This window comes from Nanorana parkeri, unplaced genomic scaffold (genome assembly GCF_000935625.1).
Source record: "Nanorana parkeri isolate BGI_ZX_2015 unplaced genomic scaffold, ASM93562v1 scaffold215, whole genome shotgun sequence".
NCBI lineage: Eukaryota > Metazoa > Chordata > Amphibia > Anura > Dicroglossidae > Nanorana > Nanorana parkeri.
The window spans coordinates 94,728-105,304 of NW_017306483.1; the positions used below are offsets into that span (position 1 = coordinate 94,728).

Consider the following 10,577-nt stretch of genomic DNA (forward strand, 5'->3'; position numbering starts at 1 on the left):
CAGCACAGAACCCTGAGGCACACCGCTCATTACACTAGCCCAGTCTGAAAAGGTGCCATTTACAGATACCCTCTGGACACGTTCCCATAGCCAGTTCTCTATCCACGTACACACCACCTCATCTATGCCCATAGCCCTCAGCTTGTGTAGCAAGCGTTTGTGTGGTACCGTATCAAAAGCCTTTGAGAAATCCAGATATACCACATCTACCGGCTTACCTCCGTCCATATCTCTACTTACCCCACGTTTTTTTCCCCCATTTTGGGGGGCTAAAGGGTCTGGTAGGGATTTTGGGGGGAACTCCACGCACTTTTTTTTTTGTTTTAACTTGGGGGAGGGTCACTCCTAACATTCCTACCAGACCTAAAGGGTCTGGTATGAATTGAGGGGGAACCCACAAAAAAATTTTAATGTCACTTTGCTGCTAACGAAATTTTGTCAAATAAACAAAATTTTGACCGGACTACCGCTAACGAATTTCGGGAAATCGGGAATTCGGATTCGTTTGCATTCGTGTTAGCTGCATACGATGCATCCGTATCTCCGTATTTCCGAAAATTCGTCCGAATTTCGATTCGTAACGAAACGAATCGCACATGTCTAATACATAGACTATACAGAGATATACACAAACACACATATACAGACATGCAGGGCCAGCAGCCGGTCAGCCTTGAGGCCTGCAGCCAAGTCTGGTCATGGTGCATCTCTCACTTTACCGGAGCCAGAGATAAAGCATAATTTAGCAATATTTGTGTTTGATGAATTTGACTGATTATCTCTGTATTTATATATCCATATTTGCTTACTGCATTCTGAAAGTTAACGGTTAACCTTGAAACCATGAGATGCTTAAAAGGTTGATTGATCATCTATCTGTAAGGCAACTGGACTTGGTGTATTTTTCTTGAAGACATTTCACTGGTCATCCCACCAGCTTTCTCAAAATTGATCATCTAGTATGCACATCTACAAGAGGGCACATTTTGGTCAGGTGCTCTACATGGGAACAGACATTGTGTTGGCTTAGCTCCACTTCATCACCAAAAGAATTATAGAAATGACCCAACTATTCCTCAGCATAGCTCATCAATATGCTGACATTTGTCAGGCTTGCCAAGTTACACCTTTTCTTAGCGATATATCTATAGCTGGATATAGAAGCCTTTAGATGTGCACGCTTGAACAACTTCAGATGTGTTGTTGTGAACTTTGAGGATAAGTTCCTCCACAGTACGCAGAGCTCCAGAAGTAAGGGTTTATTTTCAACGCCATGACAAGGGCATTGTATATGGCTCCTAGTGGTCCAATACCCAGAACACTCAACTCAGATATTAACCCCTTTGTTAAAGGATGATATGACACTGGTCTTGGATTTTTAGTGGCCACAGCAGCCATTTTATTATTTTAGTACCAAAGCCAAAATTAAAAATTTTTTAACCAATTAGCTGACCGTGGGAGTTAAGGTCCTTGACACAACATTTTTCACCACCAAAATACCCAGTATCTGCCCACATGGCCCCCAGCCGCACAACACCGCCTCGGGGACTTGTAAACTAACTTCAGATACTGAGTAACTAATGATGGACCCGTTAAGACAGGGATGCCATACCAAAGACGGTTCCCCAATGTCACTTAAACCTCAATAGAATATGTTGCACCTCAAGGACCCTAATACTCTGACCGGCTGCAGTGACAAGAAACATAAAATAGATAGAAAAAGGACAAAGAGGCCACAGAGGTAGAAACGAGAAAAGAATGCAAAGGCAACAAGGCAAATATCGCAAACAGGGCGGAAGGGCGGGAACCTGTCTTCCCCCTGCGGATCCCACCAAGACTGGAACTTTCCTTCCCTGGGGAGCCGCCTATACCCCACCTCACCGGACCCTAGCCAATCAGGTAAGCGACACTCAATGACCACCCCCTCCTTGAAGGAGCAACTTAACCCTTGCTAAACCCGGTTAGCCTCTCCAAGACCCTGTCATGTTGGCCTTCCACAGACGCCTATGTCTGCTGTTCCTGGCCTGACTTTAACTGCTTGTTAAGAATATGTAATTACTGGAATATCCATGGGCTAGCAACAAATTTATTTTAAGGCTGTCTATACGCAGAAAGATGTCTATGAATACCTGCTCTCAAACATGCAAGGACCCTCCTAATTTCTAAAGTGTATGTAAACCAAAATGTTTCTTTTCATAGCTATATAGTTAGGTTGGAAAAATACATGTCTTTTGCGTTAAGCAGGAGCAGCAAAACCTCAGCCCTCAAGCCACGGCAAAACCACAAATCCTTCCAGGCATTGCAAGACTCCCAACAGCCACAGGCATGACTCCCAGAGGTAGATGCACAATGGGACCAACAGCCCCAGCACAGCCTGGGCCAACCCAGCTTTAGAGGTATAAAAATGGTTACATGTAAATGGTTACACATGGTTAAAATAAAAATCTGTATCCTTGTTAAAAGCTTTATGGCTTTAGCCTCATTCCTTTAAATGGATGAAGGGGAAACGCTGAGTGTTGGGGCTAGTCTGCTGCAATCCTTCTGCCGTACCTTCAGTATTGCACAGTTGTACAGGCTTCTCTCTTGTACTAAAATTCTTACTTTGATTTCACTACACTCTATGAGCTTCTCATAGTGTGCACTAGAACCTTGGTTCTCAACTGGTGGGTCATAACCCAAAATTGGGTCGCGACCCCTTGTTCAGTGAGTCACCGCATGCCTTCTACTTTTCCAGGTGAGAGGCTCCTCAGCCTCCCCCTAGCGCAGCACTGTTAGTTCTTACTGTTCTCACTGTTAGTGGGCTGGGGGTATGGCCATGAGGGAGCTCCATTCATACATGCATTGCCCCCTCAAATGTCCTGTAGTGGTGTTTGGACTGGAGTGACATCACATTCTGGCTCCCGGCACCTATACAGACGCGCATGGGAGCTGTACAAGTAATGCACATATGGATATAGCTCCATCATGGCACAGCAGCCCACACTGCCGTGAGTTCCATTGCAGTGCGACTTAGGTCGCGACTTAATGACCGAGGACAAATGTGGGTCCTGAGGTTACACAGGCACAGAGAACCACTGCACTAGAAGCTGCAGCAAGTAAGCTAGAGCTCACCTCATTTCCTGACTGCAGGACTTCTGCCCCCTCATCTAGTCTTTTCTCCCCAGCCAAACTGTCCCCGACCCCTTCCATTCAATGGATTTCAGTTCTTTTAATCATGGGGGCTCAGGATCACATTTGAGTGCTACCTTGGGCAGTCTGAATGCAAATGTACCCTACCAAGGAATCCCCACTCCACTAGGCTAACCGCCCATCAAGGGATTTTATTATTTGCATAACTCCTGCTGAGATCCAGCTCACTGTTTTCACTACGGTTCAGGGCTCTTCAGAGGAGTACTGAAGCAGGGTGCTGTGATGTTTTCAGGACGCTATTAACAGCACTCTGCCGGCCTCTACTACCAGCCATGATCTGCCTGCATTGCATAGAGAAATACCAAAACCCAGCAATTACACCTCTGGTTCTTAAAGGAGAACTATGAGGTGAGTGCTTCTCACTCACCTCATAGTTCTAGCCGACCTGTGACAATGAGACTGTCACAGGTCGGCTCAGTAGATCGGGAGGTGAGCGAACATATACCGGCGTTCGCTCACCTCTCAAAGATGTCACAGCTCTCTGCCGTGACAGGGGAGGGGCTGGATTCCCCCCCGATCCGCCAGCGCTGACTGGCGGAACGGACGTGGGAGGGGGCGGGTACAGCTGGCTCTTCCTCTAGATAGGTAGAGCCAGCTGTCACTCACGCAGCTGGGCGGATCTCGACATCGATGTCGGGATCTGCTCCAGCTGCGGCGTCTCAGTATACCGCGAGCTGTAGCTCGCGGTATACTGAGCTTAGGGTGATGGGAGGATGCTAGCTTGTGTCCTCCCGTTACCCTAAGGAGAACTATGGGGAAAAGCCCTGACTCCATAGTTCTCCTTTAAATAAGGTATGTAATGGAATTTCATTAGCATACTGATGAGGGGGGAGGGAGGAACCAGGTAGGGCAACATATAAGCAGAATACATTTCAGCTTTAAATTGAACTAATACAGCTCAAAGTGAAACTCCTGGATTTTCTTTATACACAAATCAAATGATTTACCTCCAATAATATTTTCCTAGGTCTGGATTGCTGCTGTACAAATGATAGTTTTATTGATGCAGGATACCACTTAACTGTAACTTAAAAGTAAAATAGTCTTTGGCAGGCGATGAAAATAAAAAAAGCAGCTCAGACTTTGCTGTGACTTCACGTACAGCGTGCTTATACCTGGACAGTGACTCAAAAGATATGAAAGCCAGAGACAGACAAGCAACTAGCATTTCCAGAAGAGGCAGCCTGCCAGTCTTCTCTACTGAGGTTTGGATCCCTAAAAGCAGCATGGTAAGAAAAAGAGACAGGGAGGGATTAAGAATCAGGAGATCACAGTGATCATTCACTAAGGACGTGGGTATGGTTGCCTGGAGAAATTGTGTTTGTTTTAAACATTAAATCAATGGTAAGGAAATGTAAAGGTATTAAAATTCTTCCCCTGAACCTGATCCGATGATTGAAGTGAACGCAGGTCGCTGGGTCATGGTTCCAAATATTTCTATTGTAAAACAACCTCTATGTAAGCAATGCAGGTAAGGAGAGGAAGCGGATTATATAATTCATACAGTAAATACTGATACACTACTTGAACATTTCAAACAATATTTACATTTTTTTTTTTTAATCTCTAGAGCTGTCAGCTTTAGAGATCTTGGTAGCAAATATTAAAGATCTGACCCTGGTTTAATAAATCCCTGATGTTTAATAAATGATGATCAAATTAGATTACAAATATGACACATTGTTCTGATCAGGAGTAGATCCATTCATGGATCCCCTGCTGATTGGAGCAGTTCATCAGAACAGATGTCACCGTTGTGACATTCGTGTCCATCCAGTTTTTTCCTCCCTCCCAAGGTGGAGGAAAAAACTGAAATTGCCAGACCCATGTCGGTCTATGGGGAGTTGAATGTAAACAGACTGGCACGATCAGGTCCGGCGAAACCTGGCCGGAGTCGAGGGGTAACCGGATGTGAATGGACGACAGTCCGCTTAGATCTGGCTGCCCATAGACTAACTTTGGGCTTCTGATCAGATCTGCTGAAAACTGACACACAAACCTGATCGGAATGAAAAGGCTCTAAATCCACCATCATAATGAAATCTTAATTTATTGGTAGAGATAAGTTAGCAATAGGGGAAAACTAACGTGCATGCTCATAGCATGTGTTTATGCCATGTTGCAGACAGCTCCAATCCCAGCTATATCTCTGTAATGTATTTTAGCCATTGAGAAATAGAGAATAGCAAGAAAAAGAGAAAATGTCGGCAATACTTTTAGTTGGCTAATTGGATATATTGTGTTGCTCAAGCTTTTGTAAATACTCAATTCTCTTTGCCTGGTATGAAGTCAAGCTTTATCTCAATATGCAATCATGATTTCATGAGAAAAGACAATCAACTCTGTCTTAGGTATCCAGACAGGTTCAGTAGAAGGCCACATATTAAGAGTTTTCAGTGGAAAGTGAAAGCCTTCTGAAAACTTTTAGGAATTTAGAAACAAAATGGAAAGGTGAGGTCTTTATTTGTGGGTTTTAAGGGTACATATAGGGTTACAGAAGCTCATTTCTACTATCTTTGACCTTTTATTGTGCCACAAAAACTCCCCTTGTTAGTCTCATATTGCATTTTTTTCACAGAAGTATTAAAGAAAAGATAGTAAAAAAAAAAAGTAAAGAAAAAAAGATCTGACCCTGGAAATTTCAGTCCCTGATGTTTAATTAGTGATGATCAAATCAGATTACAAATATGACACATTGCACATTTTTCAATTCAGCTAAATATATTTATAGAATTCATCCAGTCTGCAGAGAATTGTATCTGTGTATCATGATTGCTGGTGTGTGCGATTCACCAGAGATTGGAGAGATTTCTAGGCAAATCAAACGTATTTAAAGTCTTGTTCATACCACTGCAGTCTGCAGGGCTTAAACACCCAGACATTTTTTCTTGTACTGTACTGACGGTAAGACAGTCCATTTGATTTGAACGTTACAACTGTGCATTGTGGCGTGCTATAGCGAAGGTGCATTTTTATTTCTGGAGAAATAGAGAATAGCAGGAAAGAGAAAATGTCGGCAATACCTTTAGTTGGCTAACTGGATATACTGTATTGTGTTTTGCTCAAGCTTCTGTAAATACTCAGTTCTCTTTGTCTGCTATCAAGTCAAGCTTTATCTCAGTATGCAATCATGATTTCCTGAGAAAAGACAATCAACTCTTTCTTAGGTATCTGGAAAGGTTCCATAGAAGCCCACATATATTTATGATCACTTCCCTATCCAAATACCACCAGCCCTGTCATGCAACAGTCATCTTGTTTATAGACATGAGAGCAATTAAGAGTTTTCAGTGGAAAGTGAAAGCCTTCTGAAAATTTTTAGGAATTTAGAAACAAAATGGAAAGGTGAAGTCTTTTTTTGTGGGTCTGCCTTTGAATCGCTAAGGTTCCTTTCACATGGATTCCTTCAGTTCTGATCAGGAGGAGATCCATGCATGCATGTCCTGCTGATCGGAGCAGTTCAGAACAGATGTCATTGTTGTGACATTCGTGTCCATCCAGTTTTTTCCCACAACACAAGGTGGAGGAAAAAACTGAAATTGCCGGACCCATGTTGGTCTATGCAGAGTCGGATGTAAACAGACTGACACGATCAGGTATGGCAAAACCTGGCCGGAGACGAGGAGTACCCGGATGCGAATGGACGACAGTCCGTTTAGATCTGGCTGCCCATAGACTAACATTGAGCTTCTGATCAGATCTGCCTAAAAACTGACAGGCAGACCTGATCGTGTGAAAGGGCTCTAAATCCATCACTATAATAAAATCTTTATTTATTGGTAGGTTTAGAGATAAGTTAGCAATAGGGGAAAAACAATCGCTGTAAAGGTTCAACTAACGTGCATGCTCATAGCGTGTGTTTATGCCATATCGCAGACATCTCCAGTCCAAGCTATATCTCTGTATCTCAGTAATGTATTTTAGCCATTGAGAAATAGAGAATAGCAGGAAAGAGAAAATGTCGGCAATACTTTTAGTTGGCTAACTGGATATATTGTGTTGCTCAAGCTTTTGTAAATACTCAGTTCTCTTTGTCTGCTATCAAGTAAAGCTTTATCGCAGTATGCAATCATGATTTCTTGAGAACAGACAATCTACTCTTTCTTAAGATATCTGGACAGGTTCAGTAGAAGCCCACATATTTATATGATCACTTCCCTATCCATATACCACCAGCCCTATCATGCAACAGTCATCTTGTTTATAGGCACGATAGAAATTAAGAGGTTTCAGTGGAAAGTGAAAACTTTCTGAAAAATTTAGAAACAAAATGGAAAGGTGAGGTTTTTTTTGTGGTTTTTAAGGTTACATATAGGGTTACAGAATATCCTTTATACTATCTTTGACCTGTTGATGTGCCAAAAAATGTCGTCTTGTTAGTCTCATTATATTGCAATTTTTTCACAGACGTAATAAAGAAAAGACAGTCAATAAGACATTTAAAAAAAATGTAAAGCAAAATACACAAATGCATAAAAAAGGAAGAAAACACAAATGCAGAGCACACTAAATGGAATAAATCAATCTATCCTAAATACACCCAAAAACATCTACGTTATAAAGAGTAGATTGTTTTTACTTTCAAGCAAATTTCACTTTAGCCGACAGTAAAACCAGTAATTGCACAGTGAGATTCATTTTGCCAAAATGACTCTGTTCCCTCCGGCTTGTTTCTAAGGTCACCTTTATTTGGGCTTTTCATTATCAAATAATACAAACGTTTCCAAAGACAAATAGTGAAAAACTAAAAAGGGAAATAAAGAGGCAGCCAGAAAAATATACATCCGTTTGTGACTTACTTGCACAGCTGCCCAGAAGAAGCAGCAGCATCATCATCCTGAAGAGTGTCTGGAACCTCTCTGCCTGTCCTCCTTGGCTATCCTGTCTAACAGTGAGGGTCCAACTCCAACTCTACTGTGGATATAAGAGGGTGTTGTGGACACATGGACTTTGGGAGGAGATGATGAGGTGAATTCCTGTAAACGGCAAGATAAACAGCATGCTTTCACAACAGGTGTTTGCAGAAGGGAGGAGAGATGTGGGGGGGAAGAGAGTTTCACAATCCCAACAAAGACATTCAATGCAGGGAAATTCTTGAATTTGCCATGAAATACTCTCAGGACATGCTGCTAATCATTTTCAGGGAAATTACCACTTTTTGGAGATTTGTCCCGTCTACCACAAATTTTTTTCTTTATTGTTAAATAAGGTACACAAGACTTTGTTACTCTAATATGATTGGTTTATACTGCTGCCTATAGGAGGCTTTGGACACTGGCAAACAAAAAAGCCATTATATAACCTGTCCCACTTCCAGCATTAGTGATGGTCCGAACACACCTGAGTTTGGGTCGAGTTCGAACTTTAGAACATGGAAAAAGTTCGAACTCGAACTTCGAACTCAATGAAAGTCTATGGGACCAGAACTCTGAAAATCACATATCCCCATTTTGAAGGCTTATATGCAAGTTATTGGACATAAAAAGTGTATGGGGATTTGGGTATTACCCTGGGGGACAGTAATCAATGCAAAGTTTTTAAAGGAGCAGTGGTTTTAAAGTGAAACAATAAAAATTATACAATTCCTTTAAATCTCGTGCCTGGGGGGGTCCCCTTAACCTGCCTGTGAAGTGACGGATCTGTACAATGTATAAAACTTGCTGCAGCAAACCTGACATTCTTGTCAGGAAGGTAGGAATGTTAGGCGGGACCCCATTTAAATAAAAGGAAAATAAAAAGAGTGGGATTCCCCCCAAAATTCATACCAGACCTTTAAGGTCTGGTAGGAATTTTAAGAGGCACCCCATATAAAAAAACAAAAAATAAAGTGCATGGGGTTCCCCCTCAAAGTCATACCAGGCCCTTAAGGTCTGGTAGGAATTTTAAGGAAGAACCCCACCCCCAAAAATGGGGGGAAAAAACATGGGGCCCCCCCTAAAATTCCTAACCAGGCCTGGCAGCCCCTCCTCCTTCCCATACCAGGCCACATGCCCTCGGCACTGGGAGGGCGCTTTTCCAGAGTCACCCCTGAAAAAGCAGCTTGTCCCTGTGCTGATGGAGACAAGGACCTCTTCCCCACAAGCCCTGGGGTGTTGGTTTTGGGGATGCGAGCAGGGGGCTTATTCACATCAGAGTACCCCTTTAATAAAGGGGCACCCAGATGTGGCCCACCTCAAATCCTTTAATTGAAATAAAAACACAACAAAGTCTTTTGACAATTCTTTTGTTGCAAAACCCCCCCCAAAAAACAAAGAATTGATCCATCAACGTAATCCAGGGTCAATCACGACGTCCAGCATTGTCCACGACGGCGACGACTCGACAAACTAAAAACTAAATAGAAATTATTGTTTTTTTAAAACAGACGCCCGCTGACACGTCCGCTCGTGATGAACTCCCGCTGCGGAATAGCATTCTGACAGATGCCGGCAAAATATAAACAATTGGGCGGAGCTAGCTGTGTATGCTGCATAACAGTGTCCTTCACTGGAAACACTGTTTAAAATCCACCCAACTCCCTACCTTACGAGAACTGGAGTGGATCCTCAGCCTTGCACACACTGTAGAGGTGCCAGGAGCCAGAATGTGACTACAGGACAGGCCAGGGAGCATATGGATGGAGCTCCCTCGCGGCAATAAGCCCCATCCCACCCAACCTCAAGCTGACACTCAACATCCGGCAGCATATTGTGAATGGCTGCTCAGCGTGAGAACTGACAGTGCACCGTTAGGGGGAGGCTGAGGAGCATCTCACCTAGAAAAGTGGAAGGCATGTGGCGACCCACTGAACACAGGGGTCGCGACCCACTTTTTGTGTCATGACCCACCAGTTGAGAACAAAGGCTTTAGAGTCTGAGTACAATCAAAAATGGAGAATATTCTTTTACAATCAGACCACTGGATAGATTCCCAACAAATACCTTTTCTTGTTATTTGCATATTATCACTGAGGCGTCACTGGGATCTCCATATAACCTTGGGTATTGTTTCCCCAATGATTCATTGTACATAGCCAGCCTTTGTGTGCTAATCCTTTTGGCTCACGCAATAAACCTATTGTAGTTGCAAAACTTATTGCAAAAAAGATACTGAGCACAGAGTATTTGTTGAAGAACTCCAGGAAAAACATTACAGACAGCCTGCCCCCTAAACTGAGATGGGTGTAGCTTGAACATTCAAAGGTACAGTGTGTAAAAAATAGGCAATTGCCCTGCAATAAGGTAAGCATTATCTTTAGGGTTGCTACCTTTTCTTCAAGCGAAACCCGAACACTCTAGCGATGCACAGACATTTTTTGGGGAGAATGAGTCGTGGCTTATTCATATGTAAATAGCCACCCCCCCATTTAATATGTAAATATCACAGTTGAGACTATTTTCAGTGGGGGG

General features: G+C 42.9%; 1 protein-coding gene across 1 annotated transcript in view; it reads right to left on the reverse strand.

Moving 5' to 3' along the window:
* LOC108786506 (complement factor B-like) overlaps positions 1–8,218 on the reverse strand; it is a 52,010-nt gene extending 43,792 nt beyond the window's left edge. The window contains exon 1 of the mRNA XM_018555824.1: positions 7,989–8,218. Coding sequence (XP_018411326.1) covers positions 7,989–8,025 — 37 coding nt within the window. The 5' untranslated portion in view covers positions 8,026–8,218. The remainder of the gene's footprint in view (positions 1–7,988) is intronic.
* Between the last annotated feature and the right edge of the window lie 2,359 nt (positions 8,219–10,577).